Raw genomic sequence first — 19,504 nt, forward strand, 5'->3', positions numbered from 1 at the left:
TTCTCCTCGTCCAAAGGGACTCAGAAAGAGCAAAGGAGCTCTGATTCCTGGCGGGCTCACTCACGCCCCAAGAAAGCAACCGGAGGTACCGCTTCCAAGGCGGCTGCCTCATGACTTTCGGCCGCCTCCCTCCGCATCCTCGGTCGGTGGCAGGCTCTCCCGCTTTTGCGACATTTGGCTGCCACAGGTCAAAGACCGGTGGGTAACAGACATTTTGTCTCACGGGTACAGGATAGAGTTCAGTTCTCGTCCTCCGCCTCGGTTCTTCAGAACTTCCCCACATCCCGACCGATCAGATGCCCTTCTGCAGGCGGTGAATTCTCTAAGAGCAGAAGGAGTGGTGATCCCTGTTCCTCTTCAGGAACGAGGTCAAGGTTTTTACTCCAATCTCTTTGTGGTGCCAAAAAAGGACGGCTCATTCCGTCCTGTTCTGGACCTAAAACTGCTCAACAAGCATGTGAACGCCAGGCGGTTCCGGATGGAATCCCTCCGCTCAGTCATTGCCTCAATGTCTCAAGGAGATTTCCTAGCATCAATAGACATCAAGGATGCTTATCTCCACGTGCCGATTGCTACAGAGCACCAACGCTTTCTACGCTTCGTGATAGGAGACGACCATCTTCAGTTCGTAGCTCTGCCATTTGGTCTGGCGACAGCCCCACGGGTGTTCACCAAGATCATGGCGGCAGTGGTAGCAGTCTTGCACTCTCAGGGACACTCTGTGGTCCCTTACTTGGACGATCTACTGGTCAAGGCACCCTCTCAAGAGGCATGCCAACTCAGCTTGACTGTTGCACTGGGGACTCTCCAGACGTTCGGGTGGATCATCAACTTCTCAAAGTCAAATCTGTCACCGACCCAATCACTAACATATCTTGGCATGGAGTTTCATACTCTCTCAGCGATAGTGAAGCTTCCGCTGGACAAGCAGCGGTCTCTACAGACTGGGGTGCAGGCTCTCCTTCAAAGTCAGTCGCACTCCTTAAGACGCCTCATGCACTTCCTCGGGAAGATGGTGGCGGCAATGGAGGCGGTTCCGTTTGCGCAGTTTCATCTGCGCCCACTTCAATGGGACATTCTCCGCCAATGGGACGGGAAGTCAAAATCCCTGGACAGGAAAGTCTCCCTTTCCCAGACGGCCAAGGACTCTCTGCAGTGGTGGCTTCTTCCCACCTCATTATCACAGGGAAGATCCTTCCTACCACCGTCTTGGGCGGTGGTCACGACAGACGCGAGTCTGTCAGGGTGGGGAGCAGTTTTTCTCCACCACAGGGCTCAGGGTACGTGGACTCAGCAGGAGTCCACCCTTCAGATCAATGTTCTGGAAATCAGAGCAGTATATCTTGCCCTACTAGCCTTCCAGCAGTGGCTGGAAGGAAGGCAGATCCGAATTCAGTCGGACAACTCCACAGCGGTGGCATACATCAACCACCAAGGGGGGACACGCAGTCGGCAAGCCTTCCAGGAAGTCCGGCGGATTCTGATGTGGGTGGAAGCCACGGCCTCCACCATATCCGCAGTTCACATCCCCGGCGTAGAAAACTGGGAAGCAGACTTCCTCAGTCGCCAGGGCATGGACGCAGGGGAATGGTCCCTTCACCCAGACGTGTTTCAGGAAATCTGTCGCCGATGGGGAAGGCCGGACGTCGACCTCATGGCGTCCCGGCACAACAACAAGGTCCCAACCTTCATGGCACGGTCTCGCGATCAAAGAGCGCTGGCGGCAGACGCCCTAGTGCAAGATTGGTCGCAGTTCCGGCTCCCTTATGTGTTTCCACCTCTGGCACTCTTGCCCAGAGTGCTACGCAAGATCAGATCCGATTGCAGCCGCGTCATACTCGTCGCCCCAGACTGGCCGAGGAGGGCGTGGTATCCGGATCTGTGGCAGCTCACGGTCGGCCAACCGTGGGCACTACCAGACCGACCAGACTTACTGTCCCAAGGGCCGTTTTTCCATCGGAATTCTGCGGCCCTGAACCTGACTGTGTGGCCATTGAGTCCTGGATCCTAGCGTCTTCAGGATTATCCCAAGGGGTCGTTGCCACCATGAGACAGGCTAGGAAGCCCACGTCCGCTAAGATCTACCACAGAACGTGGAGGATATTCTTATCCTGGTGCTATGCTCAGGGAGTGTCCCCCTGGCCATTTGCATTGCCTACCTTTCTTTCTTTCCTGCAATCTGGGTTAGAAAAAGGTTTGTCGCTCGGCTCCCTTAAAGGTCAGGTCTCGGCGCTATCCGTCTTTTTTCAGAGGCGTTTGGCACGCCTTCCTAAGGTGCGCACGTTCCTACAGGGGGTTTGCCATATCGTACCCCCGTACAAGCGGCCGTTAGATCCATGGGATCTGAACAGGGTACTAGTTGCCCTCCAGAAGCCGCCCTTCGAGCCTCTGAGGGAGGTTTCACTTTCTAGACTATCACAGAAAGTGGCTTTTCTGGTAGCGATCACATCTCTTCGGAGAGTGTCTGAGCTGGCAGCGCTATCATCCAAGGCTCCCTTCCTGGTCTTCCACCAGGACAAGGTAGTGCTGCGCCCCATTCAGGAGTTTCTCCCGAAGGTGGTATCCTCTTTTCATCTTAATCAGGATATCTCTTTGCCTTCGTTTTGTCCTCATGCAGTTCATCGGTATGAGAAGGATTTACATTTGTTGGATCTGGTGAGAGCACTCAGAATCTACATTTCCCGCACGGCGCCCTTGCGCCGTTCGGATGCACTCTTTGTCCTTGTCGCTGGTAAGCGCAAAGGGTCGCAGGCTTCTAAGGCCACCCTGGCTCGATGGATCAAAGAACCAATTCTTGAAGCCTACCGTTCTGCTGGGCTTCCGGTTCCATCAGGGCTGAAGGCCCATTCTACCAGAGCCGTGGGTGCGTCCTGGGCATTGCGACACCAGGCTACGGCTCAACAGGTGTGCCAGGCAGCTACCTGGTCGAGTCTGCACACTTTCACCAAACATTATCAGGTGCATACCTATGCTTCGGCGGACGCCAGCCTAGGTAGAAGAGTCCTGCAGGCGGCAGTTGCCTCCCTATAGGGGAGGGCTGTCTTGCAGCTCTAACATGAGGTATTCTTTACCCACCCAGGGACAGCTTTTGGACGTCCCAATCGTCTGGGTCTCCCAATGGAGCGCCGAAGAAGAAGGGAATTTTGTTACTTACCGTAAATTCCTTTTCTTCTAGCTCCTATTGGGAGACCCAGCACCCGCCCTGTTGTCCTTCGGGATTTTTGGTTGTTTTTCGGGTACACATGTTGTTCATGTTGAACGGTTTTCAGTTCTCCGATGTTACTTCGGAGTGAATTTGTTTAAACCAGTTATTGGCTTTCCTCCTTCTTGCTTTTGCACTAAAACTGGTGAGCCAGTGATCCCACTGGGGGTGTATAGCCAGAAGGGGAGGGGCCTTACACTTTTTAGTGTAATTGCTTTGTGTGGCCTCCGGAGGCAGTGCTATACACCCAATCGTCTGGGTCTCCCAATAGGAGCTAGAAGAAAAGGAATTTACGGTAAGTAACAAAATTCCCTTCTTTGCTTGGTTACCCGATATTTATCTTGGTTACCAGCATACACCGCTCAGCGCTGGCTCCCTGCACACGTAACCAGTGTAAATATCGGGTAACTAACCAAAGCGCATTGGTTAGTAACCCTATGTGTATCCTGGTTACGGGTGCAGGGAGCCAGAGAGCGCATGCGCACGAAATCCTACGGATCAAACCGTTACATGCTGCGTTGCTCCCGCCCGGCGGTCAGTCAAAAAACAACTGACCGTCACGCAGCGGATGCAACGCAGCATCATCAGTCACAATCTGTCGCTAATAGAAGTCTATGGGGAAAAACTGGATTCCTGCAAAATATTTTGCAGGATACCGTAATTCCTCAAGGCGATGGATTGTGACTGAAGCAAAACAACGGAAGTGTGAACTTAGCCTAAATGAATTAAGAATCAGCCAAATGGGAGTTGGGAGTCTCCTTACGCTGCATAGAAGCCGGCTGTCAGAGCTCACCGCTTATTACCTCTCCCCTCAGGTCGGAATCAACTACCAGCCCCCAACAGTGGTGCCCGGGGGAGACCTGGCCAAAGTGCAGCGCGCTGTGTGCATGCTGAGCAACACTACGGCCATCGCAGAGGCCTGGGCCCGGCTGGACCACAAGTTCGATCTGATGTACGCCAAGCGAGCCTTCGTGCACTGGTACGTGGGAGAGGGAATGGAGGAAGGAGAGTTCTCCGAGGCCCGAGAAGATCTGGCCGCGCTGGAAAAGGACTACGAAGAAGTGGGAATAGACTCTGTAGACGCGGAGGCTGAAGAGGGAGAGGAGTACTGAGGAAGGAGCAGCCGATGGGATAGGAGAGGTATTAGTGGTTATTAGCAGTTATTAGTGGTTATTAGCAGTTATTAGTGGTTATTAGCAGTTATTAGGGGTTATTAGCAGTTATTAGGGGTTATTAGCAGTTATTAGGGGTTATTAGGGGTTATTAGCAGTTATTAGGGGTTATTAGCAGTTATTAGTGGTTATTAGCAGTTATTAGTGGTTATTAGCAGTTATTAGGGGTTATTAGCAGTTATTAGTGGTTATTAGCAGTTATTAGTGGTTATTAGCAGTTATTAGTGGTTATTAGCAGTTATTAGGGGTTATTAGCAGTTATTAGTGGTTATTAGCAGTTATTAGTGGTTATTAGCAGTTATTAGTGGTTATTAGCAGTTATTAGTGGTTATTAGCAGTTATTAGGGGTTATTAGCAGGTATTAGGGGTTATTAGCAGTTATTAGGGGTTATTAGCAGTTATTAGTGGTTATTAGCAGTTATTAGTGGTTATTAGCAGTTATTAGTGGTTATTCTGTTACTTGTTCTCTGTAGGTTACAGTTTACACTCATTAAAATAAGTTACATTGAAGAGATTCTCCACGTCCCGTCCTTATATAAAGATCTTTATTTACAGGTAACACACAAATACTATTCATTGGGTGAGATATTTCCTCTTCTTAGCGGTGTTGGTGTATGGATGCCAGCGCCACTCCACCTCTGCCGTGCCCTCATTCTCCAGGGTGCCCAGCTTTATCATGTACACTGCAAAGAGTAACAGCCGGTGATAAGTACGGAGCGCTGACACTGGGGCCCTGATACATCACAGCATTTCACAGGGGTTTCTACATGAAAACCTCTTAGGCTATGTGGCCCCGGGACACTGTACTCGCGGATATATCCGCAGGTTTCCCGCAGCTGATCCCCGGAATCCGCAGCTATCCATAACTACGGGATTCCAACGAAATATCTGCGGGAAACCTGCGGACATTCATGTGACTTACCCACGGAAGTCTCCATAGTGGAGAGGCGGAACGTCCGCAGGAATAATTGACATGTAGTTACGTGCGGCTGCAGGACATCTGCAGCATATTCTGCAGCCGCACATACCGCAGCATGGACACAGCACTCCCCATGTCCCATAGGATAACATGGGGAGTGTCTGTACTTGCTAAAACCTCCGGATTTATCTAGAAAATCGAGATAAATCCGCAGGTTTTCAGCAGCAAAATCCACTGGTACAGAGTCCCGTGGGCACAAAGCTTTAATCTGTGAAGAGTCAGACGATCTTATAACTCGGACGGGGATTGCAATGCTTGGACTGGCCGGCGGCTCTCCCCACCAAAGAGTGACTGCTGCATAGAGGAGCATGAGGCCGTTGTGCTCGGGTGGGGAGAGCCGCCGGCCAGTCCAAGCCTGCCATCCCCGTCCGACTCTTCCCTTAGTGACAGTGGTTTGCGACAAATTCATCAAACTATTTGCTGCTTTTTAAGGCCCTGTGCACACGCTGCGGCTTTTACCACAGATTTGCTGCAGAAAATGTTTTTAACATTGCTACAGTCATTCCCCAGCAAAACCTATGGGTTTAAAAAAAAATGCGTTTTTTCTTTGTCGCTCCATTGGGAGACCCAGACAATTAGGTGTATAGGCTATGCCTCCGGAGGCCGCACAAAGTATTACACTAAAAGTGTAAAGCCCCTCCCCTTCTGCCTATACACCCCCCGTGCTCCCACGGGCTCCTCAGTTTTTTGCTTTGTGCGAAGGAGGCAGACATGCACAGCACAGCTCCACAGATTAGTCAGCAGCAGCTGCTGACTATGTCGGATGGAAGAAAAGTGGGCCCATATAGGGCCCCCAGCATGCTCCCTTCTCACCCCACTCTTGTCGGCGGTGTGGTTAAGGTTGAGGTATCCATTGCGGGTACGGAGGCTGGAGCCCACATGCTGTTTTTCCTTCCCCATCCCCCTTAGGGCTCTGGGTGAAGTGGGATCCTATCGGTCTCCAGGCACTGAGACCGTGCTTCATCCACAACTCCTGTGGAGCCTGCTGGATAGGAGCCGGGTATCGTTCAGGGACATGGCCCTGCTACTTGGAGGTACTCTGTGTCCCTGTGGGGACCGCGCACAGCAACACTACAGCATTGCTGGGTGTGCTAGTGCACCGGGGACCGCGGCGCTGACCGGGTTAATGTGCCATTACACACTCAGCGTCGCTGAGTGTGTTTATGTAGGGGGACTACCGCACTACCGCCGCCGCCATGTTTTAACACTGCGGCGCGGCTGGGACTTGTAGTGCGCCGGGGACTTCCTCGCGGCCGCGCTTTTATGGCAGCCGCGCTTATTACTTGAGTCCCCGGCTTGTACGGCCTAGTGTTTCCTCCTCCCGCCCACAGCCCTGACAGGCAGGGGTAGGGCGGGACGCTGTACAGACGTGCAGCAGTGAGGGCTGGAGCATGCTTTGCATACTCCACCCCCCTTACTGTGCACTGTGAGGCACCAGTTCCCGCACTTTCTGGGTCACGCCCACAGCTCCCTCATCTCCTCAGGACGCCGGCAGCCATTCCTGTCAGCTCCTCGGACGCTGCAGAGGGGGACAAATTCTGGGAGACCCAGGCAGGGATTATGGTGGCCTCACAACCGTTTTAATCGGGTGGTAAGCAGCACCTGTGGTGCTAGCCCCAGTGTGCAGAAGTGTAATTATATGTTTATGATATTTTACACTGTATAGTGCACAGTTGCTTTCTGGCTATATTCCCTATTGTGTTACTCAGGGAAGACATAGCATGGCGCCCACAAAAGGCAGGGGTGCCAAAACACAGGCTTACTATGCTGCCTGCGCCGCATGTACGACGCCGCTACCGGCAGGTTCCACTGACCCTCACTGTGTGCATTGCTCGGCCCCTGCTGCACTTACTCAGCCGGAGCCTCTGCTAGGGGGGGCCCAGGGGGAGCCACCTGCTGACACTGTCCAGGTGACAGGGACGGAGTTTGCAGTCTTTAAGGATAAACTCTCTGAGACTATGGCTAAGATACTAGAAGCCTTGCAGTCCAGACCGGTATCTCAGCACAGGGACTCTGTTGAATCATTGTTCCCTGGCCCCCCTCAGTTGGACCAACAATGTCCCCCCGGGGATTATCATAGAAACCTGGCTGAGGGCTCTGACACAGACCCCAGTCCCAGACCGACTAAGCGAGCTCGCTTGGCAATTCCCTCGACATCATCATATTGTGCAGGGTCTCAGAGGGGGGAATCTCTGGTTGATGACGCGGAGGTAGCTGATCAGGATTCTGATCCTGAGGCCGCTCTCAATCTTGATACTCCTTACGGGGACGCAATAGTGAACGATCTTATTGCGTCCATCAATAAAATGTTGGATATTTCTCCCTCAGCTCCTCCGGTGGAGGAGTCAGCTTCTCAGCAGGAGAAATTCCGTTTCAGGTTTCCCAAGCGTACAACGAGTATTTCTTCGGCACTCTATTGGGAGACCCAGACGATTGGGTGTATAGCTACTGCCTCCGGAGGCCACACAAAGCATTACACTAAAAAGTGTAAGGCCCCTCCCCTTCTGGCTATACACCCCCAGTGGGATCACTGGCTCACCAGTTTTCGGCTTTGTGCGAAGGAGGTCAGACATCCACGCATAGCTCCACTGTTTGTAGTCAGCAGTAGCTGCTGACTATATCGGATGGAAGAAAAGAGGGCCCATATGGGGCCCCCAGCATGCTCCCTTCTCACCCCACTGGTGGTTTGTAAGGTTGAGGTACCTATTGCTGGTACGGAGGCTGGAGCCCACATGCTGTTTTCCTTCCCCATCCCCCTGAGGGGCTCTGAGGAAGTGGGATCTTACCGGCCCCAAAGCCCTGAGGCCGGGCTCCATCCACAGACCCATTGAACCTGCTGGATGTGGAGCGGGAGTGCCGTTCAGGGACATGGCCCTGCACCATTCAGGTACTCTGTGTCCCCGTACACAGGCACAGCACACTCCAGACTTGCTGGGTGTGCTAGTGCGCCGGGGACAGTAAAGGGTTACAGTCACTGCAGCCTAGCTGAGTGACTTTATTTATTGGGAACTACCGCGCCGGACGCTCCGGGAGCGGCGGCGCGGCTGGGACTTGTAGTGCGCCGGGGACTTAGCGCCGACCGCGCTTTTACGGCGGCGGCGCTTATAAATCCAGTCCCCGGCTTTTGCGGCCTAGCTCCGCTTCGTTCCCGCCCCCACCCTGTCAATCAGGGTAGGGGAGAGACGCTGTACAATCAGCAGCGCCGAGGGCTGGAGCCTTATTTACATGCTCCAGCCCTCTCACTAGACACTGTGGGACGCCGGTTTCCCGCTCTGACTTGGGGCACGCCCACGGCCCGCCCCTACTCACACGAGCTGGAGAAGGACGCCGGCAGCCATTCCTGCAGTCCGAGCTGAGAGAACGGACTCTGGGCAAACAGGCACAGGACTAGGGCGACCACACACCCGCTTATAGGCGGGCGGTAAGCGGCACCTGGGGTGCTGACACTAAATACCGCAGTTTGTCTATTTGTATTTTAAGCTTACACTGCATAGGTCGCTATTTTGGGCTATATGCCCTCTTAGATGGCGACACATCAGCAGCAGGAAAGCATGGGTGCTAAGGCACAGGCTTTCTATGCTGCTTGTATTGCACGTACTGAGGTGTTCATGTGTATTTATGCTTGTATGCTATACACTGCACTGTACGGTCGCTAGTCTTGGCTATATTCGCCATAGAATGGCTAGACTACAGCAGCAGAAAAGCAAGGGTGCTGAGGCACAGGTTTTTTTTTTCTATGCTGCTTGTATTGCAGGTGTTGCAGTGTTCATTTGTACTTATGCTTGTATGCTATACATTGCACTGTATGGTCGCTATTCTGGGCTATATTCCCCTAGATGGCTAGTCTACAGCAGCAGAAAAGCAGGCTTTCTATGCTGCTTGTATTGCATGTGCTGCAGTGTTCATTTGTACTTTATGCTTGTATGATATACATTGCACTGTACGGTCGCCATTCTTGGCTCTATAAGTCGGCAGCAGCATATAAGCAACACAGGCTTTCGATGCTGTTTTTACTGCATGTGATACTGTTCCACGGCACTGCTCCCCATTGTGTGCAATGCTCCCCTGTAGCACTTGGTCAGCCGGGGTCTCTACTTGACGTGGCCAAAAGAACCACCTCTCAACCCTGTCCAAGGACAGGGACGGAGTTGCAATGACATAGAGACTTGCAGTCCGGACAGGCCTTGGGCAATCTGGATCATTGCTCCCTGGCCACCCTCACTTGGAAAAATCGGTGCTCCGGGGGGGTCCCAGGAGGCTCTCTGTATGATGAGGCAGACGTAGCTGATCAGGACTTTGGTCCTGACACCGCTCTCACTCCGGATACACCGGATGGTGACGCCATTAGGAATGATCCTATAGCGTCCATCAATGGAATGTTGGATCTTTTCTCCCTCAGCTCCCCCAGCGGAGGAGTCAGCTTCACAGCAGGAGAAGTCCCATTTCAGTAGCTCAAACTTATATTGAGTATTGTTCTGGCCACGCTGACTTCAGAGAAGCAGTCCAGGAACACCACGCTTCCCAGATAAGCGTTTTCTCCAAACGTATTAAGGATACACGTTATCACTTTCCCCCTGAAGTGGTCAGGCGTTGGACCCAGGGTCCAAAGGTGGATTCTCCGATCTCCAGGCTTGCGGCTAGAGCCATAGTTGCAGTGGAGATGGGACTTCACTTACAGATGCCATTGACAGACAGATGGACTCTGGTTGAAATCTGTCTATGAGGCTATCGGCGTGTCGGTTGCTCCGGCATTCACAGCCGTATGGGCACCCTAAGCTCTTCAGCTGTTCTTGCGCAGCTGGTCTTGAGCACAGGTACATCTGTGCCGCAGGGGCGTCCGTAACCTCGCAATGTCTGCATTGCGACTTACCCTATTAATGCTGTCCTGGAAGGACAGTCGAGGTTTCGGTCCTTCCCAGGCTCGGGCAGGTCCCAATTGTCCTCGTCCAAAAGGGCTGAAAAGCCTCAGAGGGGCTCAGCTGCCGGCCGGGCTCAATCACGCCCAAGGAAGGCAGCCGGAGGAACCGCTACCAGGCGGTCTCCTCATGACTCTCAGCTCTCTCATCTTTCCGCATCCGCGGTTGATGGCAGACTCGCTCGCCTTTGGCGACATTTAGCTGCCACAGGTCACAGACCGGTGGGTGAGGGACAATGTGCCCACGTGCACAGGACAGAGTTCTGTTCTCGTCCTCCGACTCGATTCTTCAGAACGTCCCCACCTCCCCACCGAGCCGATGCTCTTCTGCAGGCAGAAGGAGTGGTAATCCCGGTTCCTCTTCAGGAACAAGACACGGTTTTCCTCCAATCTGGTTGTGGTGCCAAACAAGGATGGCTCTTTCCGTTCCGTTCTGGACCTAAAACTGCTCAACAAGCACGTGGAGGCCAGGCGGTTCCGGATGATACCCTCCGCTCCGTCATTGCCTCAATGTCTCAAGGAAATTTCCTAGCATCAATAGACATCAAAGATGCTTATCTCCACGTGCCGATTGCTACAGAGCACCAATGTTTTTCTACATTTCGTGATAGGAAACGACCATCTTCAGTTCGTAGCTCTGCCATTCGGGCTAGCGACAGCCCCACGGGTGTTCGCCAAGGTCATGACGGCAGTGGTAGCAGTCTTGCACTCACAGGGACACTCTGTGATCCCTTACTTGGACGATCTACTTGTCAAGGCACCCTCTCAAGAGGCATGCCAACTCAGCCTGAATGTTGCGCTGGAGACTCTCCAGACGTTCGGGTGGATCATCAACTTCTCAAAGTCAAACCTGTCACGACCCAATCACTAACGTATCTTGGCATGGAGTTTCATACCCTCTCAGCGGTAGTGAAGCTTCCGCTGGACAAGCAGCGGTCACTACAGACTGGGGTGCAGACTCTCCTTCAAGGTCAGTCGCACTCCTTAAGACGCCTCATGCACTTCCTCGGGAAGATAGTGGCGGCAATGGAGGCGGTTCCGTTTGCGCAGTTTCATCTGCGTCCACTTCAATGGGACATTCTCCGCCAATGAGACGGGAAGTCAACATCCCTGTACAAGAAAGTATCCCTTTCACAGACGGCAAGGACTCTCTGCAATGGTGGCTTCTTCCCACCTCATTATCACAGGGAAGATCCTTCCTACCACCGTCTTGGGCGGTGGTCACGACAGACGCGAGTCTGTCAGGGTGGGGAGCGGTTTTTCTCCACCACAGGGCTCAGGGTCCGTGGACTCAGCAGGAGTCCACCCTTCAGATCAATGTTCTGGTAATCAGAGCAGTGTATCTTGCCCTACTAGCCTTCCAGCAGTGGCTGGAAAGAAAGCAGATCCGAATTCAGTCGGACAACTCCACAGCGGTGGCATACATCAATCACCAAGGAGGGACACGCAGTCGGCAAGCTTTCCAGGAAGTCCGGCGGATTCTGATGTGGGTGGATGCCACGGCCTCCACCATATCCGCAGTTCACTTCCCCGGCGTAGAAAACTGGGAGGCAGACTTCCTCAGTCGCCAGGGCATGGACGCAGGGGAATGGTCCCTTCACCCGGACGTGTTTCAGGAAATCTGTCGCCGCTGGGGAAGGCCGGACGTCGACCTAATGGCGTCCCGGCACAACAACAAGGTCCCAACCTTCATGGCACGGTCTCGCGATCAAAGAGCGCTGGCGGCAGACGCCCTAGTGCAAGATTGGTCGCAGTTCCGGCTCCCTTATGTGTTTCCACCTCTGGCACCCTTGCCCAGAGTGCTACGCAAGATCAGATCCGATTGCAGCCGCGTCATACTCGTCGCCCCAGACTGGCCGAGGAGGGCGTGGTATCCGGATCTGTGGCAGCTCACGGTCGGCCAACCGTGGGCACTACCAGACCGACCAGACTTACTGTCCCAAGGGCCGTTTTTCCATCGGAATTCTGCGGCCCTGGACCTGACTGTGTGGCCATTGAGTCCTGGATCCTAGCGTCTTCAGGATTATTCCACGGGGTCGTTGCCACCATGAGACAGGCTAGGAAGCCCACGTCCGCTAAGAACCACAGAACGTGGAGGATATTCTTATCCTGGTGCTCTGCTCAGGGAGGGTCTCCCTGGCCATTTGCATTGCCTACCTTTCTTTCTTTCCTGCTATCTGGGTTAGAAAAAGGTTTGGCGCTCGGCTCCCTTAAAGGTCAGGTATCGGCGCTATCCGTCTTTTTTCAGAGGCGTTTGGCACGCCTTCCTATGGTGCGCACGTTCCTACAGGGGGTTTGCCATATCGTTCCCCCGTACAAGCGGCCGTTAGATCCATGGGATCTGAACAGGGTACTAGTTGCCCTCCAGAAGCCGCCCTTCGAGCCTCTGAGGGAGGTTTCACTTTCTAGACTATCCCAGAACGTGGCTTTTCTGGTAGCGATCACATCTCTTCGGAGAGTGTCTGAGCTGGCAGCGCTGTCATCCAAGACTCCCTTCCTGGTCTTCCACCAGGACAAGGTAGTGCTGCGCCCCATTCAGGAGTTTCTCCCGAAGGTGGTATCCTCTTTTCATCTTAATCAGGATATCTCCTTGCCTTCGTTTTGTCCTCATGCAGTTCATGAGAAGGATTTACATTTGTTAGATCTGGTGAGAGCACTCAGAATCTACATTTCCCGCACGGCGCCCTTGCGCCGTTCGGATGCACTCTTTGTCCTTGTCGCTGGTCAGCGCAAAGGGTCGCAGGCTTCTAAGGCCGCCCTGGCTAGAGGGATCAAGGAACCAATTCTTGAAGCCTACCGTTCTGCTGGGCTTCCGGTTCCATCAGGGCTGAAGGCCCATTCAACCAGAGCCGTGGGTGCTTCCTGGGCATTACGACACCAGGCTACGGCTCAACAGGTGTGCCAGGCAGCTACCTGGTCGAGTCTGCACACTTTCACCAAACATTATCAGGTGCATACCTATGCTTCGGCGGACGCCAGCCTAGGTAGAAGAGTCCTGCAGGCGGCAGTTGCCTCCCCGTAGGGGAGGGCTGTCTTGCAGCTCTAACATGAGGTATTTCTTTACCCACCCAGGGACAGCTTTTGGACGTCCCAATCGTCTGGGTCTCCCAATAGAGCGCCGAAGAAGAAGGGAATTTTGTTACTTACCGTAAATTCCTTTTCTTCTAGCTCTTATTGGGAGACCCAGCACCCGCCCTGTTGTCCTTCGGGATTTTTGGTTTGTTTGCGGGTACACATGTTGTTCATGTTGAACGGTTTTCAGTTCTCCGATGTTACTCGGAGAGAATTTGTTTAAACCAGTTATTGGCTTTCCTCCTTCTTGCTTTTGCACTAAAACTGGTGAGCCAGTGATCCCACTGGGGGTGTATAGCCAGAAGGGGAGGGGCCTTACACTTTTTAGTGTAATGCTTTGTGTGGCCTCCGGAGGCAGTAGCTATACACCCAATCGTCTGGGTCTCCCAATAAGAGCTAGAAGAAAAGGAATTTACGGTAAGTAACAAAATTCCCTTCGTTTCTGGACCACTCTGATTTCAGAGAGGCAGTCCAGAATCACCATGCTTGTCCAGATAAGCGTTTTTCTAAGCGCCTTAAGGATACACGTTATCCCTTTCCCCCTGACGTGGTCAAGGGTTGGACTCAGTGTCCCAAGGTGGATCCTCCAATCTCCAGACTGGCGGCTAGATCCATACTTGCAGTTGAAGATGGGGCTTCACTCAAAGATGCCACTGACAGACAGATGGAGCTCTGGTTGAAATCCATCTATGAAGCTATCGGCGCTTCTTTTGCCCCAGCATTCGCAGCCGTATGGGCGCTACAAGCTATATCAGCAGGTCAAGCGCAAATTGACGCAGCCACACGCACATCCGCGCCGCAGGTGGCGTCCATAACCGCTCAGACGTCAGCAATGGCGTCTTACGCTATTAATGCTGTCCTGGACTCTGCGAGCCGTACGGCGGTTGCATCCGCCAATTCGGTGGTACTCCGCAGGGCCTTGTGGCTACGGGAATGGAAGGCAGATTCTGCTTCCAAAAAGCGCTTAACTAGTTTGCCAATTTCTGGCGACCGATTGTTTGGCGAGCGTTTGGATGAAATCATCAAACAATCCAAGGGAAAGGATACATCCTTACCCCAGCCCAAACCGAACATACCCCAACAGAGGAGGGGGCAGTCGAGGTTTCGGTCCTTTCGGGGCGCGGGCAGGTCCCAATTCTCCTCGTCCAAAAGGCCTCAGAAAGATCAAAGGAACTCTGATTCATGGCGGTCTAAGTCACGTCCTAAAAAGACGACCACAGGAGGTGCCGCTACCAAAGCGGCTTCCTCATGACTTTCGGCCTCCCCACTCCGCATCTTCGGTCGGTGGCAGGCTCTCCCGCTTTTGCGACACCTGGCTGCCACGGGTAAAAGACCGTTGGGTGAGAGACATTCTGTCTCACGGTTACAAGATAGAGTTCACCTCTCGTCCCCCGACTCGATTCTTCAGGTCATCCCCGCCTCCCGAGCGAGCCGAGGCTCTTCTGCAGGCGCTGGGCACTCTGAAGGCAGAAGGAGTGGTGGTCCCTGTTCCTCTTCAGCAACAGGGTCACGGTTGTTACTCCAACCTGTTTGTGGTCCCAAAGAAGGACGGGTCTTTCCGTCCTGTCCTGGACCTGAAACTGCTCAACAAACACGTAAAGACCAGGCGGTTCCGGATGGAATCCCTCCGCTCCGTCATCGCCTCAATGTCCCAGGGAGATTTCCTTGCATCGATCGATATCAAAGATGCTTATCTCCATGTACCGATTGCTCCAGAGCACCAGCGCTTCTTGCGCTTCGCCATAGGAGACGAACACCTACAGTTCGTGGCACTGCCGTTCGGCCTGGCAACAGCCCCACGGGTTTTCACCAAGGTTATGGCTACTGTAGTAGCGGTCCTCCACTCTCAGGGTCACTCGGTGATCCCTTACTTGGACGATCTCCTGATCAAGGCACCCTCTCAAGAGGCATGCCAACACAGCCTCGACGCTACTCTGGAGACTCTCCAGAGTTTCGGGTGGATCATCAATTTTCCAAAGTCAAATCTGACACCGGCCCAATCGCTGACATACCTTGGCATGGAGTTTCATACCCTCTCAGCGATAGTGAAACTTCCGCTGATCAAGCAGCAGTCGCTACAGAAGGGGGTACAATCTCTCCTTCAAGGTCAGGCACACCCCTTGAGGCGCCTCATGCACTTCCTGGGGAAGATGGTGGCAGCAATGGAGGCAGTCCCTTTCGCGCAGTTTCACCTGCGTCCTCTTCAATGGGACATCCTTCGCAAATGGGACAGGAAGCCGACGTCCCTCGACAGGAACGTCTCTCTCTCTCAGGCGACCAAAGCTTCCCTTCGGTGGTGGCTTCTTCCCACTTCATTATCGAAGGGGAAATCCTTCCTACCCCCATCCTGGGAGGTGGTCACGACGGACGCGAGTCTGTCAGGGTGGGGAGCGGTTTTTCTCCACCACAGGGCTCAGGGTACGTGGACCCAGCAAGAGTCCTCACTTCAGATCAATGTTCTGGAAATACGGGCAGTGTACCTTGCCCTGAAAGCATTCCAGCAGTGGCTGGAAGGCAAGCAGATCCGAATTCAATCGGACAATTCCACAGCGGTGGCATACATCAACCACCAAGGCGGCACACGCAGTCGGCAAGCTTTCCAGGAAGTCCGGCGGATCTTGATGTGGGTGGAAGCCACGGCCTCCACCATCTCTGCAGTTCACATCCCGGGCGTGGAAAACTGGGAAGCAGATTATCTCAGACGCCAGGGCATGGACGCAGGGGAATGGTCCCTTCACCCGGACGTGTTTCAGGAGATCTGTTGCCGCTGGGGGGTGCCGGACGTCGACCTCATGGCGTCCCGGCACAACAACAAGGTACCGACGTTCATGGCACGGTCTCAAGATCCCAGAGCTCTGGCGGCAGACGCCTTAGTTCAGGATTGGTCGCAGTTTCAGCTCCCTTATGTGTTTCCTCCGCTGGCACTGTTGCCCAGAGTGTTACGCAAGATCAGGGCCGACTGCCGCCGCGTCATCCTCGTCGCTCCAGACTGGCCGAGGAGGTCGTGGTACCCGGATCTGTGGCATCTCACGGTCGGCCAACCGTGGGCACTACCAGACCGACCAGACTTGCTGTCTCAAGGGCCGTTTTTCCATCTGAATTCTGCGGCCCTCAACCTGACTGTGTGGCCATTGAGTCCTGGATCCTAGCGTCTTCAGGATTATCTCAAGAGGTCATTGCCACTATGAGACAGGCTAGGAAACCAACGTCCGCCAAGATCTACCACAGGACGTGGAAAATTTTCCTGTCATGGTGCTCTGCTCAGGGTTTTTCTCCCTGGCCTTTTGCCTTGCCCACTTTTCTGTCCTTCCTTCAATCTGGACTTGAAAAGGGTTTGTCGCTCGGCTCCCTTAAGGGACAAGTCTCAGCGCTCTCTGTGTTTTTCCAGAAGCGCCTAGCCAGACTTCCACAGGTACGCACGTTCCTGCAGGGGGTTTGTCACATCGTCCCTCCTTACAAGCGGCCGTTAGAACCCTGGGATCTGAACAGGGTGCTGATGGCTCTTCAGAAACCACCATTCGAGCCAATGAGGGATATTTCTCTCACGCCTTTCGCAGAAAGTGGTCTTCCTAGTAGCAGTCACCTCTCTTCGGAGAGTGTCTGAGCTAGCAGCGTTGTCGTTCAAAGCCCCTTTCCTGGTGTTTCACCAGGACAAGGTGGTTCTGCGTCCGGTTCCGGAATTTCTCCCCAAGGTGGTATCCCCCTTTCATCTCAATCAGGATATCTCCTTACCTTCTTTTTGTCCTCATCCAGTTCACCAATGTGAAAAGGATTTGCACTTGTTAGATCTGGTGAGAGCACTCAGACTCTACATTTCTTCGGCGCTCCATTGGGAGACCCAGACGATTGGGTGTATAGTACTGCCTCCGGAGGCCACACAAAGCATTACACTAAAAAGTGTAAGGCCCCTCCCCTTCTGGCTATACACCCCCCGTGGGATCACGGGCTGATCAGTTTTCTGCTTTGTGCGAAGGAGGTCAGACATCCACGCATAGCTCCACTGTTTAGTCAGCAGCAGCTGCTGACTATGTCGGATGGAAGAAAAGAGGGCCCATACTAGGGCCCCCAGCATGCTCCCTTCTCACCCCACTTTATGTCGGCGGTGTTTGTTAAGGTTGAGGTACCCATTGCGGGTACGGAGGCTGGAGCCCACATGCTGTTTTCCTTCCCCATCCCCCTGAGGGGCTCTGAGGAAGTGGGATCTTACCGGCCCCCAAGCCCTGAGGCCGGGCTCCATCCACAGACCCATGGAACCTGCTGGATACGGAGCTGGGTACCGTTCAGGGACAAGGCCCTGCGACATTCAGGTACTCTGTGTCCCAAACAGGCCGCGCACATTCCAGACTTGCTGGGTGTGCTAGTGCGCCGGGGACAGTAGCGCTGCGCGCTGGGGTTACAGTCACTGCAGTTTTTCTGAGTGACTTTATGTATTGGGGACTGCCGCGCCGGCCGCCCCTGGAGCGGCGGCGCGGCTGCGACTTGTAGTGCGCCGGGGACTTAGCGCCGACCGTGCTTTTACGACGGCGTCGCTTATAAATTTAGTCCCCGGCTTCTGCGGCCTAGCTCCGCTTCGTTCCCGCCCCCACCCTGTCAATCAGGGCAAGGGAGAGACGCTGTACGATTAATCAGCGCCGAGGGCTGGAGTCTTATTTACATGCTCCAGCCCTCTCACTGAGCACAGTGGGACGCAGGTTTCCCGCTCTTTGTCTGCACACGCCCAGGGCCCGCCCCCCTCCATAGGACGCCGGCAGCCATTCCTACATGCAGTCTGGCTGGAGAACGGACACAGGCTCTGGGAGACCCAGACAAGGGATTTCTGGCGACCACACACCCGCGTTAAGCGGGCGGTAAGCAGCACTTTAGTGCTGGCCCCACTAGTGCCACAGTGTTATTTTGGTGTACCTTTTTTCTCTATACCATATATATATATATATTGCACTGTAAGGTCGCTTCTTGGCTGTATACCCTATCTTGCTCTGAGGAGACGACAACATGTCATCCGCAAAACGCAAGGGTGCCAAGACACAGGCTGTAAGCGCTGCTTGTGCCGCTTGTGGGGCTGATCTACCGGCAGGTTACAATGACCCCCATTGTGTGCAATGTTCGGTCCCTGTGCCACTTCGTCAGCCGGAGTCTATGGTGGTAGTGGCCCAGGCAGAGTCGCCGGTGAACCCTGTCCCGGTGACGGGGACAGAGTTTGCAGTTTTTGCTGACAAGATGTCTGTCACTATGACAAAGATCCTAGAAACCTTGCAGGCCAGGCCAGTTACTCAGACCATGGACACTGCTGCGGCAACGTTCCCCGGTCCCCCTCAGTTGGAGTTAATCCGTGCTTCAAGGGGGTCCCAGGCATCTCAGCCTGACGGCTCTGATTCAGATGACAGTCCCAGGCAGCCTAAGCGGGCTCGCTGGGAGAGACCCTCCACGTCATCACGCGGATCAGGGTCTCAGCGAGAGGAGTCTCTACATGATGAGACAGAGGAGGGTGATCAGGAGTCTAATCCTGAAACCGCTCTCAATCTGGATACTCCTGATGGTGACGCCATGGTAAATGACCTTATAGCGGCCATCAATAGTCTATTGGAAATTTCTCCCCCTGCCCCTTCTGCAGAGGAGGCAGCTGCACAGCAGGAGAAGTTCCATTTCAGGTATCCCAAGCGTAAACTGAGTACTTTTCTGGACCACGCTGACTTCAGAGAATCAGTCCAGAGACACCATGCTTACCCAGACAAGCGTTTCCCCAAACGTCTTAAAGATACACGTTATCCCTTTCCCCCTGACGTGGTCAAACGCTGGACCCAGTGTCCAAAGGTGGACCCCCCAATCTCCAGGCTTGCGGCTAGATCCATAAGTTGCAGTGGAGGATGGGGCTTCACTTAAAGATGCCAATGACAGACAGATGGACCTTTGGTTGAAATCTGTCTATGAAGCTATCGGCGCGTCGTTTGCTCCAGCATTCGCGGCCGTGTGGGCACTCCAAGCTATTTCAGCTGGTCTGGCACAGGTGGACTCTATCATACGTCCAGCAGTGCCGCGAGTAGCGTCCCTAACCTCGCAAATGTCTGCGTTTGCGACTTACGCTATCAACGCTGTCCTGGACTCTACAAGCCGTACCTCAATGGCGTCTGCCAACTCTGTGGTTTTGCGCAGAGCCTTGTGGTTAA

At 53.8% G+C, this 19,504-nt stretch overlaps 2 protein-coding genes across 2 annotated transcripts in view; one reads left to right on the top strand and one right to left on the bottom strand.

Moving 5' to 3' along the window:
* LOC142282265 (tubulin alpha-3 chain-like) overlaps positions 1-4,394 on the top strand; it is a 67,037-nt gene extending 62,643 nt beyond the window's left edge. The window contains exon 5 of the mRNA XM_075332958.1: positions 4,018-4,394. Within this exon, the coding sequence (XP_075189073.1) occupies positions 4,018-4,314 (297 nt within the window). The 3' untranslated portion in view covers positions 4,315-4,394. The remainder of the gene's footprint in view (positions 1-4,017) is intronic.
* Positions 4,395-4,901: 507 nt separating this feature from the next.
* The window catches only part of LOC142282262 (vacuolar ATPase assembly protein VMA22-like), a 50,134-nt gene continuing 35,531 nt past the window's right edge, over positions 4,902-19,504 (bottom strand). The window contains exon 4 of the mRNA XM_075332955.1: positions 4,902-5,057. Coding sequence (XP_075189070.1) covers positions 4,948-5,057 — 110 coding nt within the window. The 3' untranslated portion in view covers positions 4,902-4,947. The remainder of the gene's footprint in view (positions 5,058-19,504) is intronic.

This window comes from Anomaloglossus baeobatrachus, unplaced genomic scaffold (assembly GCF_048569485.1).
Source record: "Anomaloglossus baeobatrachus isolate aAnoBae1 unplaced genomic scaffold, aAnoBae1.hap1 Scaffold_503, whole genome shotgun sequence".
In the NCBI taxonomy this organism is placed as follows: Eukaryota; Metazoa; Chordata; class Amphibia; order Anura; family Aromobatidae; genus Anomaloglossus; species Anomaloglossus baeobatrachus.